The sequence below is a fragment of the Planococcus citri genome, chromosome 2 (assembly GCF_950023065.1).
Source record: "Planococcus citri chromosome 2, ihPlaCitr1.1, whole genome shotgun sequence".
In the NCBI taxonomy this organism is placed as follows: domain Eukaryota; kingdom Metazoa; phylum Arthropoda; class Insecta; order Hemiptera; family Pseudococcidae; genus Planococcus; species Planococcus citri.
In genome coordinates, this window is record NC_088678.1 from 14,594,218 (window position 1) to 14,612,681 (window position 18,464).

The following is an 18,464-nucleotide window of genomic DNA, read 5'->3' on the forward strand; positions in this document are numbered from 1 at the left end:
AAAATCGCTCCATCAGTGGGAGAAAATTAATTTTCAAATATCATGATGTCATTCACAACAGCTCAGGAGAATACAAACGTCAAATCGCCGCTACTCGAACGCCATAAGCCATAATACACGAACAAATCAAATACTTTTATGACGCATTCGAAATACCTACGTAAAAAAAAAAAACTCTCGCTGGTCGTACGCTCCGCTCGTGTTCTCATTTCGTACGCATCTGTTTAGATAGAGATTACTTTCGAGATACGTCAACTCGGTGTACTATAAGAATGACGTTATACTACATACATACCTAGCGAAAAGGTGAACTCGAAATCGGAAAATGCAACTCGGAACGAAAAACATCGTAGACGTAATCCTTTTTGTCCATAAAAATACCGCCACACGAATGTGAAAATATGACCAATTTGGGGATCAACTCGAGTATATGTAAAGGGATTCTCTTTCTCTCGAATGGAGCAAAATTCCTATACCATCTTGGCGAACATTTGCTTTCTCTATATTATTCTAATAAAAAGACAATTGTAAAAGCGAGCTTGTGAGAGGTAGAAAGAAAACAATATAGGCGAAAATTTGTTCGCAGTTTAAAAATTTATAGTATTAAAATTGTTGCAACCGAATGTTACCTACCGGTGCTCGTACTTATATGTGACAAGGCCAGGCTACATCTCAAGTAACGACAACTTTACCCAATATTTATACGTAATTCGAAATGTTTACAAAAAAGCTATATAATATAGCGAAATAACGAAAGGAAATCTGATACGGAAAAAGCGTTCTCGTTTATATTGTACTTTTCAAACATTTTGTTAGGTTTCTCATTCTCATATTTCTATTTAACCGCACCACGTACCATTGTTATTACCTACTCTTGTAGATACGTAGTACTAGTACGTATTATGTATATGTAATTTTTTATATTATTATTAAATTCATATTTTACACCGGTTATTAATTTTTTTTACCACTACTATGGATTTTTTGTACTTATTCTTTTTCTCGTTATTTTCCAAGGTGTACGAAGAGGAAATCTAATTTCGAAGCAGATTCGAAAAAATGAACTCACCGACCGATACGAATGTAAAATAGATACCGAAGACTGTATTTAACCGAGAAAAAAAATGGGAGACGGTTACAAGCTGGAGAGGGTTGGATTCTATACCATCGAGAGGAGAATCGGAAAAGGAAATTTTGCCGAAGTTAAATTAGCCAGACATCGAATTACGAAAACTGAAGTAAGTCGAAGTTTTTCTCGACATGGTCGACTGTATATATCGTTTCCGTATATATCGTTTCCGTATAGTACGTATATATTTTATCGTCGCCGCATCGATTCTTTAAGCACAATGCTCGCGTCACTGGATGAATATTTTTCACAGTTTAACATTTATATCGAAAGTTTTACTCGTGAGGTCACATTTTACGTGTAGTCAATTTACGTAAGTTACGAGATGGGACGAGGATCTCGGTTCTTTTGCAACCTTTTCAAGTTCTCATTGTAACAGTGTACTGTATAGTGTGTGCAGGGCCCTCGTTTTTCTTTCACTTTACGAACTACTACGAGACTTTTGTGTTGTATAGTATATACGATTTGAATTCATTTTTCAGAAAGAGTGAGCGTGAGCTTAAAAGGCGAAGTGATTTTTTATTACTGGCGTTAAGCTGTTAGCGAAGGATTTACAGATAGAGCCCGGATACGATTAAGCTCGCTGCTCGCAGAAGTTATTAAAACGCTAATCTGATAAAAGTTGAGAAATTTTCTAAATGTAAGTAATAAAGTTAGGAAGTAGGTACTCGAGCCCAAGTCTATTGTATGAAACTAGATGGTGAAATATTTGCAAAATTTAGACACTTCGTTAAAACTAGCAAAATATAGAATTTAAAGCTAATTTTATAAAAGGGCGTTGAGACATTGTAATGAAATGAATGAGCGAGAGCAAAGTTAGCAAAATGGAGAGAAATTATTGAGCATTGAAAATAGGCCGATTATTGTTCCGAAACTTTTTATACGTTCAGTAAAAAAATAATAATGACTGGAGGGGGTATCCAGGCATTTTTTTTACAATATTCCTGTAATTTTTATTGGTTCATTCCTGTACCAGCTCATTAATACTTCAGAATCTTTCTCACCGCCAGGAACATTCCCAAGGTAGAAATTTTTCTGAATTTTTTGACATTTTTTTATCACGATGATCCTTCCTACTAAGAATCAGATTATCCTTTAATTTCATCTTCCCCCCTCTTCACAGAAAAATGCATTCTTAATAGAGAACGATTCGAATTATGTAATATTTAATTCGAATTATGTAATATTTAACAAGAAACAAAACTTTTTGAGAAAAAAGTAAAAATTTCTAGAACCTATTTTTTGAAAAAAATGCAAAATTTTGACAATTTTATAGCAAAAGGCAGGGTTTTTGGGCAACTTCTGGCAAAACAAAAACGAGACTTCCGCTTAGTTTTTGGAAAAAAAGTGTGGCTTTTAGGCTTTTTAATATTTTCAAGCAAAAAAGTGAGGCATCATTTAGGATATTTTTAGTGAAATGAGAGAATTTTCGAAAATTTTAGGCAAAAAGCAAGACTCTAAAAATTACTCTCAAAAAAGCAGACCTTTTTGCAATTTTTCGGAGAAAACGATTCTTTTTGTTAATTTTTGGTGAAAACAGAAAATTTGACAATTTCAGAAAAACACAGGGCTTTTTAGCAATTTCTGAGGAAAAAGACGAGCTTTTGGAAAATTTTGCAAAAAAGAGACTTTTTGGCAATTTTGAATAAAGGCGAAGATTTCAGATATTTTTGACTGAAAGCAACATTTCGCCAATTTTAGCAAAAGGCGATGCTTTTTTTTGTTGACAATTTTCAGCAAAAAAGCGAGGCTTATTGGAAATTTTTTGCAATTTTTGATTAAAAAAAACAGGTATTAATGGTAAAAAAGTGAGATTTTTTCGCAATTTTAGGCAGAAAGCGAGACAGACAATTTTATTAACAGAAACTTCTGACAATTTCTGGAAGAAAAGCGAGACTTTGAGGCAATTTTTACAAAAAAAGGGAAGCTTTGAATTTTGTTTCTAATCAACATTTTTTCTTTCAAAAAGTTGGGACGAAGATTTTTGGAAAAATTAAATTTTTGAATAAAAGTAACCTGTAGTAACCAACATTTTGAAAAAGTAACCAAAGGTCACTTATAATAACATTCAGTAACTTATTTCCTTCAAAGGGAAATATTTTGAAAATAAAAAAAGTCATAGCAGTCTGCCGCTATACGTAAGAGCCAAATTTTTGTGCCAGAAACATTGAGGGCTCTTGAACTACTCGCACCCTCGCTTCGCTCCTGTGATTCGCCTGTGTTTGGGGCGACTCCGTCCCCCCTGAACCCCCCCTCGGGCTTCACCCGACTCTCTTCTTCCCCCTTCAAAAAATATGGTAACAAACCTTTTTTGACCCTGGAAAGTGGTCAAATAAGGTTGGAAGGTTGAAACCTGCAAAAGGCACTTCGGGTACATCCTCCCATTGTACTGTGAAAATTTGGACCCTCTAGGTCAATTTGGAGGGCCTGTAGGCTTTCCTAAACATCGAAAAACACATTTGACCCGGGAATGGGGTCAAATAGGGTTGGAAGGTTGAAACCGGCAAAAGGAACTTCGGGTACATCCTCCCATTGTACTGTGAAAATTTGGATCCTCTAAGTCAATTTGGAAGGGCTATGCTTTCCTAAATGTCAAAAACACGTAAAATAGCCCAAAAATCCACTTTTTTGACCCTGAAGAAAGGTCAAATAGAGTTGGAATGTTGAAATTTGGAAAAAGTACTCGAGGGGCATCCTCTCATTGTATGCTGAAAATTTGGACCCCCGATCAATTTTAGGGGTGGGGGAGTCAAAAATAGGGGTAAAATGTGGTTTTTTCCTCCTTAAATGAGATTGAGATGACCGAGAAAGCTGAAATTTGGATATGTTGATCACAATGGAGGTACTGACCTATGATATAATTTTTGACCCTTTTTGTTCATTTCGGGCCATATTATGCCCCTCCGAAAAAACTGACCTTTCTGTAATATTCAACTTTGACCCTTCAAACTGTGGGGGTCAATTCTAGGTCCTAAAAGAACCCCATTCCTCAAGTTTGAGTTGATTTGATCAATTGGAGCAGGTTCCAGGTCATAAAATGTAAAAATAACCATTGTGCTGAAGCTTAAATTTGGTTTTAAAAAAATGTGAAATTCTTTCACAAAATTAAAAATTTTGGATTTTTAGATTATTTTTGAAAAAAATGGCCCCTAAAGGAAGGGAAATTGTGTGATGCTGAATTGAAATCAAAACTGAGCTTCCCAGAGCAACCAAATTGCACTTGAGGTCAAACAGTTTTTTAAATCAGAACCAGCGCCTTCAGAAACACGTTGTTCGATATCTGGCCAAATACATTTTTTCAATAGATTGAATTTTGTCCAGTTTATGCCTTCCGTGGAGGTCACTATAAGGTCATTAATTGCTCATTACGGTGAGCAGCACCCTTTGCGAAGGTAATTATACAATTACACAATGGGAAAGAAGATCTATTTTCGGGAGTTTTCAGCTTCCTCAACTGCTAGGGTCCAATTTATTCCTTTTGTTATTGCTGTGTTGTCATCTGCAAATTGTATAGTTTTATTTTTGGTGCAGTGGGGAAAATCATTTACATAATATGAGAAAAAAATATGACCCTTGTTTTGAACCTTGTGGTACTCCCATGGTAACGTTTTCTGGGTCAGATATTGCAATCCCTTCTTTAGAGACAAGTTTTACCCTTTGCGTCCGTAGGATTTTATAAGGTTTTTGGCAACCCCCTGAATACCATAATGTTCTAATTTAGCTACAAGGATATTATGTCTTATTCTGTCAAAAGCTTGGGGGGGGGGTCATAAAAATATGCCAGTAGGGTTTTCATTATTATGTAGCATGTCAGAAATCGTGTGTGTGGTTGACTAGTTCATAGATGGCATCTGAAATGCTAAGTTTTGGTCTTTAGAATACATATTTTTGGAGTTGACCAAAGTGTAATGAGAGCAGGTGATTCATCTGTTTGATTGAACGTAAATCCATGTTTTTTTTGTTTTTTTTTTTTTGTCAATTTCTCCTGACTGATGAAATGAAAATTTCTGAAAAATTTCATCGAAGTAGAAGGGTCAACCTCGTCTTCTTCACTCAATGCATTTTGTGCATTGGAATTGTTTCCTCTAGGTAAAGTGCATCGATATGGAATTTTTTTCAATAGTTTACTAACCAAGAGATCAAGAGGGTGGAACAGGGGGCGAAATTCGCCCTAAAAAAAAATATTATTTATTTCTAATCCTTGTTCAGGCAGGATATGAGAAATTAAAAACGTTAAACACAAAAATATGTAGCACTTTTGGTACCCTTCAGGCCTTCACTTTAGACCAAAAATGTGAAAATATGAAAAGTCGTTTCAGAAGGTTTTTCGAATTCTCTTGTTCACATTTTCTCATTTCCTTTTCCCAATTCCTTCGAAGATTATCAGAAACGTCAAAGCTTGGAAATCTGCAGAGTAATTTGGGAGAAGAGATACGATGAATTAAAACCTAGACCTGAGATTTTCATTACATTCTTTCAACTTGATTTCACATTTTTTTACTCGTCGTAAAACATCAAGAATGTTTATGATTTTTTATCCTACGAATATCGACGACTTTTTTTCGGTTATTGGCGAAGAAGAGCAATGGCTTCAGAAAAAAGTGAGTTGACAAAGTACTATACATACAGATTTTTGAAAATTGAAATGAAAAATGGCAAGTTTCAATATTTCATTTCATACACTAAAAATTTTCAAAAACTGAGAAAATTTTAATCTTTCACGAACATTAAAATTCAGAGCATTTATTTAGGCCACATAAAATATGCAAATTAAAAAAAAATTGAATAAAATTGACAAAATTGAAACCCGTAATAAAATTTCAATACGTTAAAATTTTAAAACTCGAAACCATAACTCTTCTCAACTCGAGACAATATGTTTTTTAAATGCGGCTCATAGTAACTCCCCTCGACCCTGCCATATTCCTTTTATCGGTTTCTGCGCAGAACATCATCTTCAAAGACGAGCTGTTTGGGTTTTCCTCTCTCATCCTCACCGAATCGACACTCCACACTCCACAGTCGCATAATTTAATATATTTTCAACCTTATAAAATCATAATGCGCGAGCAAAAATAATACCATTCGCGTCCGTTCGCAATGACCGCGATAAGTCAATACACATCCGCCAAGAGTAGGTACTCGTATACGTAAAAGAATCACACCCATTAACAATTTTTTTTAAAATATAAGACCGTCATTTATCACGTGGCGCGGCACGTTCTCCGGGCTAAGATCCGGGTAAATATAAACAAAAGGAAAATAAGAAACGAAAACGAGAGAGGAAAAAAAACAAGTACGCGAGTGCAAGTACACAGCAGCACATTTCAAATCCCAAACGAATTCTCTATACAAACTGCAAACCGTTTTCGATGCATAATTCAAAACTTCATCGTTGCAAACATATAACATCGCCAAAGACGATGCGATGCAAAATTTCAACTTCAATTAAATGTAATTTCGCCATTATAAATTTTTTTCTAGCTGCATAAAAAAGCAAAGGGGGGATTTGTGGATGATGTTTTTCGCCACACGTTTCGCTAATTATTTTACTAATCGTTGGCTGGAATTGCCTTCATCGTCAAGATTTCAAGGTACTATTAAAAATTTTTATAATCCATCGTTATACCCAAATGGTCGCAAATTTATTGGCCGGAGTCGCCACTATATACGTATTCCAGTCGTAAAAATCCGACGATAATTTTCTACGTAATTGCCCTATCATTCGGTATTAAAGGATATGCATCTTTAATAGAGTCCAGTCGTCGGGTCGAGTAAAGGCTGATTTTGTAAGCAAAGGACAAATGCTGGCCGCCAATCATCCTTGAAATAATTACAGTCCGTCGCTCGTTATCTTGAAATATTAATTAGCGGAAAATTTCGTTCAATTTTCAAATTAACGAGTTATTTTTAGACGCTTTTATATGCGTTTTATCGAATTTTACACATGTAGGGGTGTCCCAAAGTAGGGACTAATCGTAAGAGTCGGTCAAGTACGAGTTTCCATCATCCTCCAGCGTCCAAATGACACCGAATGGGAATTTTTCCAGAGTTATTTTATACAAAATTTAAGGGGGGAGGCTAAAAAAGCAGTTCAAAAAGTACCCAATCAAGTTTTTTGAGAATCAGAAAAATTCTAATAATTAATGCCTGCCATCTTCATTCTTCCACAGTCCATTTTAAGAATCTGATTTCAATTCTAATGCTCGAAAGTCCAAGGTGACCATAGTGAAGGCCCCACAATCTTTACACAGCAGTTTTGAGACACCCTTCGGTAACTTAATTACACACGCACCCCCTAAAATTACTCTTGTCATCGAATGAATAAAAGGCAACCTACGAACTACGAGTACATACTTCAACTTATGTAGGTACTATACCAACACCACCTTTAATTTATAACCGTCGAATGAATTTTTTTCTACATTAATTATCGCGTAATTTAGAAGATAAGGAACACGTGAAATATTATTTTTATGCGAGTAATTGCACATACGAGTATATAAAATTTATTAAACACCGTGACCTCTACTTTAGGCTTAATTTTTGTCTCGACGTGGGTTTTTATTAATTAACGAATCCCTTAAATTTGACCAGTTCGTTGATTTACACGATTAAAAAAGCTAGCAGAGGCGTTTTTTATTTACGCCCACGACGTGGGCCTTTTTTCGATGCGTCGATTTGCTCCGCAATTCGCATATATGGGATTCGTTTTATTCGAGGAGACGGTTCGCAAAGTCGGTCTCATTGAAAGGGTAAATATACTGCAGGCGTGTTGAATATTACCAATAATAAGGGGTTGTAAAAATTAGGAAGATAAGTCTCAAGAGTTTTGAAGGACGTTTTTTTTGTTTTTTTTTTGGTGGAAAAAAAGGAGCAGGACGTAAAAATTACTTTCAAATTTTACTCGTCCACGTGCGAGCTGTCAGAGTGGTAGGTAGGAGAATGGTTTTTGAACCGCTAGATTGGAACAGGGAGAAAGGAATCGCGAATTAAGTGATTATTTGAAATGATTCATTGAGAAAAAAGTAATTTTAGTGATCAAAAAAAGTTTGAAAAAGTAATCAAAAATATTAAAAAATGTGAACAAAACATTTCAATGTAAAAAAAAACACACAAAAAACCAGAACATTTCAATTTTTAATGCAAAAAAAAAATCACGAAATAAAACATTTAAATTGCAATTTAATAATGAAATTCGATCGAGACGTTGAAAATTTTGCAAAAAGCAGGACCGTTTGACAATATTATAGGCAAAAAATTTGGACTGTTTTTAACCTCTTGATAAAAAGGCGAGAACTTTTGGTATAAAATTGTGGCATAAAAGTGAGGATTTTGGTGAGAAAAAGTAAAACGTGTTTGATTTTTTTAGCTATAAAGCGACCGGTTTTAGCAATTTTTCACCAAAAAAAGAGAACTTTTTGGCAATTTTGACTCAAGGCAAAAGTTGGGCTATTTTTGGGACATAAAGAAGTAAAAAAATATGATGATGGTGACGTAAGGTAAGAAAAAGAGAGTTTTTGGTTATGATAGTAAAAAGGGAAAAATTGTGGTCTATATTTTGGGACGTAAAAAGCAGGACTTTTTGGCAATTTTTCAGAAAAAAGTAATGTGATTTTGAATATTTTGGCAAAAAAGTAAGAATTTTGGGCAATTTTTGCCAAAAAAGCGATACTTTTTACAAATTTTTGTCAAAAAGCAAAACTTTGACAATTACAGCAAAAGGCAGAGATTCGCAGCAAAATATGTCAAAAGAGTGAAATTGTTGAAATTTTTTTTAAAAAAGTAAAAATGATTAAATTCAATTTTTTTTTGTAAAAAAATATAAATTTTTAATATATATTTTTTTTTACAAAAAACTATATGAATGAATGAATATTACATTATTTTAGGATGCTTCAGCATCTGGGCTTTTTTGTGTCCACAATACATTTACATTATAAACAAAATGAACCAAGTACAGACAACCTAACAAGTAAAAAATAATTCACAAAATAACATAGCAAAAAAATAGATTCACTAAATGAGGTATTAGATCCCAATGCATTTCAAAAAGGTGAAAAACTTCTGACATATACTTTCATCGTCTGTTTGAACATCTTCATAAGTAAAGCTCCCTTACAATTTGCTCTCTGTCTTTCTTATATTTGGAACAGTGGTTAATCAGGTGTATGATGGTAATTGGCCTTCCACAAGGGTCACATTGCTCCAGTTGCTTGTCTGCAGTATGCCCAATTCATAATCTGGTTAGCACTACTTCTTCTCTCCTACTTTTCCTGTATGGTGTAACCCTTGAATCTGAACAGAGTCTCGTTTGCTGCACTTGATATTTTATGGCATTGATGTCTTCCTGATCTATGTGAAGATTAATCAGCAGATCTCTACAACGACAGCCAATAGGGCTATAAGTGCGAGTAGTATACTTTTCTTCCAGTGGAGAGTAAAACATTTTGTAGAAATTAGGATGGCTTGGAGAATGTTCAACTTTCAGGTACCACTTTAACATAAGATGATCTCTCCTCTGTGATAAAGGAAATACTTTTTGTCACTTTTAACAAAAACAGAGACTTGGCAATTTCGTAGATGAAAAAGTAAAACTTTTCAACAATTTTGGTAAAAAATACAGTTTTTTGGCAATTTTGGTAGAAAGCAAAAATTGTCAATTTTGAAAAAAAATCCCTGCTTTTTGACACATCTCTACAAAAAAGTGATACACCTTTTCGCAATTTTTTTCATGTTGAAACAAGACTTTCTGACTAGAATTTCTTGCAATCTTCTGCAAAAAGCAAAGCTTGTTGGCAATTTATGGCGAAAATGCAAAATATCTGATCAATTTCTGGAAAACAGTGAAACTAGATTTTTTGTCCAAGAAAAAAACACATTTTTGGCAACTTAAGGCAAAAAACGAGACTTTAACAATTTTTGCAAACAGCACTGCCTTTTAAAAATTTTGGAATAACAGCAAAACTACGTATGTAAATTTTAGTAAAAATGTCAAGCTTTTCCAACATTTTTTAATAAAAAAACAAAATTATTGGCAATTTTGACAAAAAAGTAACAACTTTTGACAATTTTGGCAAAAAGTGAGGCTTTTATGCAAAGTTACCTTTTTTGGCTATTTTTTTGGCAAGAAACGAGTTTTTTGCTAGCAGTTTTTATAAAGAAGTGAAAATTATCTTCGATACAAAGCAAAAATTGTGGTGAATTTTGAGCACAAAGCAGGACTTTTCTAATGCACACAACTAGTTGATATTTTTTTGCAATTTTTGTGATAAAAAAGCGAGACTTTTTGGCATCAAAGTGAGAATTTTTAGCAATTTTTCTATAAAAAGTGAAATTTTTTGGCATTTTATTGCTAAAATCCGAGGCTTTTGAGCAGTTTTTGAAAAAAATAAGAGACTTTTTGGAATTTTCGGCATTGAATTGACAATTTTCAGCATTTTTTGGAACGAGACTTTTTGGCAATATTGACAGTATGGCGAAACTTTTGTTCATCATCATCATCATCATCATCATCATCAAAAGTTTTATTTTATGATGTCCGACATCTTGGCCTTTAACGTCAACAATCCAACAACAGAAATTAAATTAACAAAAAATAGAAATACAACAACAAAATAGTCTCAACAAAGATATAGCATTTTCTGAGAAAGTGAGAGACTTTGACAATTGTAGCAAAAGGCACGACTTTTTAGTAGATAATTTTTGGCAAAGCAACATACCTATTTTTTTTGTTGCAGTTTTTAGCATAAATTTGATAGACACTTTTTTGCACTTTTTCGATTAAAAAGCAAGATTTTTTTGGAAATTTTTGAAGTTTTTTTTTTAGCAAAAATACAAGACCTTTGTGAAATTTTTGGAAAATAAATGAGACTTTTTGGAATTTCTGGTGAAAATGCGACAAGTTTCAGCAATTTTCGGGGACAAACGAGACTATGGGACAGTTATGATAAAAGTCGAGTCTTTTTGAGTGAGATATGTACCAGACAATCAGCAGGAGGAGATGCAACCTTCTCGTCTATACCTTATGCTAGACTATTGACAATTAAAGAAAAAAAATAAAACGAACATTTTTAACAATTTATAGCAAAAAAGAGATACTTTTCCGCAATTTTTTGGTACAAAAGCGAAACGTTTTGGAAATTTTATAGAGAAAAGCAAACTTTTTGCATGAAACCAGACTTTTTGGCAGTTTGGACGAAGGGTGAGATTTTTACAATTTTGGCAAAAGGTAGGACTTTGTATCCACAGCGCTGAAAAATGAATTCAGCCAGCTGAAAAAAAATAATAAAAAATAAATATTTTTGCAAATTATTCACTGACTGATATTATCAACATTTTTTCTTGTTTTGTTTAAAAAAATAATTACAATTGGGAAAAATAAAATTTTTGAAATTTTTTTCCAAAAAGTAACTTTAAAAACCAAAATTTTACCTTAAACTTGAATACCTGGGTAATTCTCAGAAAAAGGTAAAAATCGTGTACATGGCAAATTTCTCAAAGGTTTTAGCATGCATTTTTTTTTTTTTTTTTTGGTCCATTCAAGGATCATCCCCCACACATTTCACATATGGTATTGAAATTTTTAACCCCTCCTTTCATTGGTGTGCATTCGATTTTATACCCCAAATGTCCTTCGACTTGGCTGTCACACACCATGTTTTTGAAAATGAATGTTATAAAGTGTCATGAACTTCATTTTTTTGGGGAAAAATTGGCACGTTCTCATTATCATAGAACACGAAGGTCCATTATTGTGCAAATTGCAATTGGAATAAGTCCATAGGAAGCTGACATTTCACATTTGAAAACTGTTACACACTTTTTGCGCAAATTTTAGAGCAATTTTCAATTATTTTTGGTAGCTTCCCAATCCAGTATTTTTTTCTGGTGAGTGGCTGCACTGGTTCACTGTCTTCATAAAAATGTTACCCCGCAATGTTATTCTCATAACCTACGCAATGGCTCGTTCTGATCGTACTTGTCTCTGAAAATATGATATTTCGCAAAATTGGTGTCCTTCGGCTTGCCTTTTTATTTACCCTGATGAACCCGCCAAAAACGATAATTGAGAAAGGGAAGTTATTCTACATGATAAGTACACATTTATTACGTGTTAAAAATCGAATAATGTCCAGTAGGTAAGGCTAGAAACGAAAAAATGTTGAGATTGTCCTTCGGCTTGTCCAGCGCCCATTTGTCCTTCGACTTGGCCAAATTTCAGACAGCTGTACTTTTATCGCGGTAGTCGACATATTACACGATAAAACAAGCAAAATTTGACATTTTTTCCCTCCCCACACCTCACCTCTACCCCTACCATAAAAACAAGTCCAGATTCGAACTTTGGGGCCTGAAAAACATAAATTGACATATTACACGATAATATAAGCAAAATTTGACATTTTCCCCCTCCCCACGCCTCACCCTCCACCTCTACATAAAAAATAACTCCAGATTCGAATTCTACGACCTCGAAAACATATCAATCGACATATTACACATCGATGAGGGTTGAATCCTAATTATCGCTGTTTTAGGGGGGCCGGGGTCCACAGTGGGGGGGATTGAATTGAGGCTAACACTAGAACAGGGATTTGGGACACCTATACAAATGATTCCCACTTGAAATTTTCCAAAAAAATGATTTTTATTTTTCAAAATTATGCACATCAAAATTGACCTTTTTTCTGAGAATTACCCACCTATACCAATGAAAAGTAACCGAGTACGAGCCTGAAATTATAACATAACATTATCCCCTGTCGTCCTTATTTTTTCAAAAAAGAGTCGCAGTTACTCGTAACATTTCTGACGAATTAATTAATAATTACCTAATGACGTGGAATAAGATACTCACTGGTATATAACAAATCAACTCAAGTTTTCGTTCGAAATTTTTCGCTCGTAATTTAAAATTTTTTTCTCCCCGAATCAATATACCTTATCTCTTATTACGCGTGTAATAATTTATTCGATACGAAAAGATAATACACCGATCGTTTAGCGAATTTGATATATTGATTTTTGCAAAAACCATATTTCGTGTCACCGTGATTAAAACGTGTATACATAAAGAATATAAACGTGAATTATACTATAGAGGATGGCAGGTGGAAATTAAAATCCATCTATCATAGCATCATCGCGCGCCTTATCGTCGGTTATAATAATTTTTAACTGCGCGAATTTGTAATTAAAACATTAGTACGATAAATCGTCGAGTTTGAATTTCGCCAGCCGACGAGCAATTCTGTAGGTACAGTAGTAGGTAGAAAATCATCGAAGGAATTAACGCCTACATACCTACTATACTGTATAGGTTTAGGTACCCTCTACCTGATACATTTTACCTGTACATAATGGTCCCATTCCTATACTTATGTATATAACTTATGCACGTTGAAATGAGATAAAAAAATTTCAATCCCCAAAATGCTAATGAGCCGAGGTTACCTCTAATAAATTGTTTTGTTAATTTTTTTTTTAACACACGCAAATTTTATTGTAAAATTAGTAGTAATGACGCAAAAAACATTGTCGTCTACGTTTCGTTAAATCACATTCATTTACTACACAAACGTAAATAATAACACCCGCTGTACCTAAAATACACCGGGTAATTACCGAGCACAGACGTCATATCATTTATCGTGGGAGTGAACAGTTCACGCGCGCGGTTTTATGAATCATTGAGCCGGCGAATGCGAAATTTTTCGCTAGCCAGACGAACGCATTTTGGATATTTTAGGAAAATTACGCGAACTGGTATGGCGAGAAGCGTCGACGTTTTAATTTATAAATTTTACACGAGATATGCATTATGTACACAGTACGAGGTACGTATTATTCCATTCCATATGCAGTAGTTAAATTTACAAATTTACATTCGAGCCGAAATTAAAAATATACCTCCACAAATCCACAAGCTTGCCTATATATGTTGAGTAATTTGCTGAAACGTAATATCATATTGTAATGGAGGGGGGAGGGGGCACTGAACCGAAGCAATTACGCAATTGGAAACGAATTTTTTGCCCTCGTCGCTCGTAAATGTCGCACGCAAGCCGCGTACTGCTGAAAAAAAAAATTCCAAAGTCTCCAGTTTTATAAAAGTATATAAGAATCGCCCACACAAATATCAATACACGACTCGTTTCCCCCTCGAAGCAATTACCAGTACGTTCAACGACGATGGTTGGAAAATTCTCAAAAGATAGCACAAAACGTCAAATCATCAGACGCAGATGGCATCTTTTTCCTCGAAATTTTTCGCCTCTTACTTACTTATTGTGTTCCAAGTGTTAATAAATTCGTGTTACTTATTGGTTGCATTGCATTTAGCTCTCGAGACACGCGAACAAAACGCCATGCGTGACTGGTCGTCGTTAAAAATATCAAAATTTTTTTGTTAAATAAACAATACTGTACGCGATGCTAGGTACATTGTTCGCTAAAACGATACAGCTTGTCGCAATTAAGTACCTGGCGAGTTTTTCGATTTGTAATTTCTTTGCTGTGTACGATCTATATAAGGTTAGTAATAATACTCGTGTATTATCGATACTAAAAAGTATGAAAATTAGAGTTGGCAATGACGGAAGTATTGTTTGTGAACATGGAAGTAGTTGAGGAGAGGAGGGGAGAGGAAAAGAGGAAATTATAGGTACAGAAAAAAATTAATCGAGAGTAAAAAAATATTATGGGTGAGGGTGATTGACCAATAAATTCGTGTTTGAATATTTAATTATCTACCTAGATACAGTATGGGTTATGCTTATGATTTTTGTTTTTTCGCTATGTAAGTACTAAGTATTCTACATATTATAACTGCAGATTGTCTCGGATAAGAGTTTTTTTTTACAACTTCGAAGCTCAAACAGCTGATTTTTAACCAAGGTTATTAGTGTGGAACTTTTTCCTAAATTTTATCTGGGTTAGATAACATTTTTTTTTTCATATACGTAGTGTCTGTCCGATTGACGTAAATCCTCGGTTTAACGTACGTAATAGAGATGCTTGTGCTGACAGTTTTAATTGAATTCTTATCGCCAGATTAGTCATGTTTGAAAATCACCTTAGAAATTATTCATTTTAGTGTAAGAAAAATAGATGTTACGAATGGGAGATTTATTGCTTGAAATAACATTCGTGTATCTCGACGTTTAAAAGAGATATTCGTAAACTGTGCGAGTGCGAGTTTATAAGTAAGGTTTAAAAGTCTACGCACGTGATGAGAGCATTGTCTGCTGTCTAGTTTCTTTGTCGAATTTATTTGAATTTTTTTTTATCATCTTATCTGATGTTAGGTTATTAAATTTGAGGATATTGAAATTGATGGTGAAGAAAATTAAGGAGGTTGGAAAGATTTTTTTTAAAAATGAGAAAAACGGAATGAAAGAAGAATTACTTTAATTTCTAGTGATTTCAACATTTTGTAATTCTGTCTGCATTGTTGAAAATAAACATTTATTATGGATCCTCAAAAAGGAGGCATTTTCGAAAAAAATCGTGGTTTTTTCGCTCCTGTTCCATTCCCACCAGGTTTTGGAAAAATGGTCTAGTTCCAAAAAGTATTTGAGATTCCCCATCGTCATTTATGCCATTTCCATCAACATCCAGGAGCACTTAAGGGTTTCACTTGACGTTTGATAATTTTCAAATCGCTCTTTTTTGAGTAAATAAATTCGGGTTTTGAGATTTTTGCTTAAAAAAATGGGAAGAGTTCATGTCTGAAACTGGAAAAATATTTTGAAACAGGATGGTGCCATTTTTTAGACAATATTGTAAATTTCAAAAAACCGAAAAAAATTGGTAAATTCTTGTTTTTTTTTAAATTTTTTGAAACTGGCAATTATTTTTAAAAAATTGGCACAAAACATTTCTCCATTTTTAGAAATGATTCAAAACACGAATTCACCCAAAAAATGCGATTTGCAAATTTTCAATCCTTCAGCACATAGATCCTAAATGTATGAAAAAATTTAATCTTAGCCAATCAAAAATACATAAAATTTTTGCCCCTTAAGGAATATATGTACCTAGGAATTAAAAAAAAAATCTCCCTGGCTTCGCTGAACGCCGTGAAGAAAATAAAAACATCAGTCTGCCTCAGGGCTGGCGAGTGGGGGGGGGGGGTGAACAGCCCGGCAAAATGAGGGCCTACGATGAAAGAAAGACAGTATATTTTTTACTTCTCAAAACTCAAATTTTCAAAAGATTTTGCCCTCGCTTCGCTCGGGTTTGTTTTCTTCTTTTTTTCAACATCAAGATGAAAATTTCTATTAAGAAAAACATGTTTTAAAGCCGAAAAATTAACTCCTCATCTAAGAAAAATCGTTTTTATGCCTCTCGAAGTATTAATTTTCAAGAGCTTTCGCCGTCACTTTGGCTGTTTTGTCTTCTTTTTCAAAATCAACTTCCTTCAAAAAAAAAAAAACATAATTTAAATTCTACAGTTTTAAAAGCCAAAAAAATAACTCCCGCATTAAAAAAAACTCGTTTTTGGGTATCTCGAAACAAAAAGTTTCAAAATCTCTCGGCCGAGTAAAGCATGGGCGAATTTGTTCACATTTTAGAATAAACAGATTTCACATTTGAGACCTCCTAAAATAAATTTTAAAAAATTGAATAACAATTTTAATAAGATATAAATAATTAAATCAATTAGCAAAATAGATATTTTTCTCCCATATCAATGGACAAATTTCCAGTCGACACCTCTTCCCCCCTCAAAAACTTCAATATACCTAGCTTCTGTTTTGGAAATAGGGACTAACATGATATTTGCCCCAGGCCCGCATCGGCTCTCGAGGACCCTGGTCTTTGATGATCAAGTATTTGAAAAAGTGTTTTCAGCTGAAATGGGAACTACTCGAGAACTCCGCCTCCGATTTGATCAGAACATTCAGAACTACGATTTTAGAAAGTGCAAGGTCTGAAACTGCCACAATAAAGATTTCGGCAGTCCAAATTGGTTTTTTGCGAATTTTGAAAATTGAAAAAAATTGTCCATTTTTAACGATTTGTGACTTGTGTGTGTATTTTTTTAAAAAAGCATTATTCAGTGAAAATTATAGAAATTAGTCCTGAAACTGATACACATGTCAACTTTCCAAAACCGAATTCCAACATTTTGAGCTTCCAGCTTGATTTTTGAATTCTCCAGAATTTTCGAATTTCTCCAGAAAATGTGAGAATTCATTGGGCTGCAAAAAATCGGTTTTTGGCTTATTCTTGGTCTGCTTTTGTAATGAGTTATCCAAATTTTGGCTTATTTCCAGGCAAAAACCTTGAGTGCGTTTTTTGACCAGCACAATTACCTATTTATGGGGAAGGGAGGGGAGGGGGAGTAAGAAACATTGTATTATTAGCAAATCTGAAATAAAATTCATTATTAATTCAATAAATTATAACTCGAGATGTTTCTCTTATAAATATTTACAGTGGAATAAAAACAATAATTTTATCAATTTAGAAGATAAAAGTTTGAAGTAGCCAACAATAAATACAATAACATCCAAAAAACATATGAACTTACCTACAAAATATAGCCAAATATAATTAACCGTCGAAATATTTTATTTTTATTTAAAATTAATCCCCAACAAGAAACGAAATATTCTACTTCAAAATTTACTTTAATTAAAATTAAGTTCTAAAGGGTACAATTTTTTAATGGGTCTCATTAATATACCAGTTTTGACTTCGACATTTGCTGAACAAATATTTCTGTCACTGCTAATATGAAGCTGATCAACTACTACACCTGATCTCCATTTTCCTCTCAAAACATCCTCTTCTATTAATACAGGTTCTCCAACACTTGGTACTCGACAAACAGCGTTTCTTTGTATAGAATTGCCCTTTTCAGGTAAATTGGATAAGTAGTCTTTATACCAAATAGACCAAAACAATTGTAAACCTCTTTTAGATGAATTCCAAAGGTTTGCTAACTCGGATCTCGTATTAACAACACCCAATTCGTTGTTGACTGAAATGTGACTTTGATTACAATAAAATGAGCTGGAAGTGATGGCATCTTCAATATCACCAGAAACATACGCGAGCAGTCTTGAGTTTAATACATTTTTGATTTCTTTTAACATTGTTCTCAAGTTTTCAAAATTAATCATGCCAGAAACTGTTTTTTTTAAATACATTTCTTCACTGACAGAATCAAACGCTCGTACACACCTCCCATCCAGGGAGCATTTTCAGGAATAAACTTCCATTCGATATTATTTTTGAGTAAGAAGGAATACAAATTCGTTACTTTCTTAATTTTTCTCTCCAAATGTGATCGATGAAAGATTAAAATTTTTTAAATTGTGCG

The 18,464-nt window shown here is 33.8% G+C and overlaps 1 protein-coding gene across 1 annotated transcript in view; it reads left to right on the forward strand.

The window, feature by feature from the left end:
* The window catches only part of LOC135834775 (5'-AMP-activated serine/threonine-protein kinase catalytic subunit alpha-like), a 66,998-nt gene that overhangs the window by 15,697 nt on the left and 32,837 nt on the right, over positions 1 to 18,464 (forward strand). The window contains exon 2 of the mRNA XM_065348747.1: positions 1,018 to 1,238. Within this exon, the coding sequence (XP_065204819.1) occupies positions 1,125 to 1,238 (114 nt within the window). The 5' untranslated portion in view covers positions 1,018 to 1,124. The remainder of the gene's footprint in view (positions 1 to 1,017; positions 1,239 to 18,464) is intronic.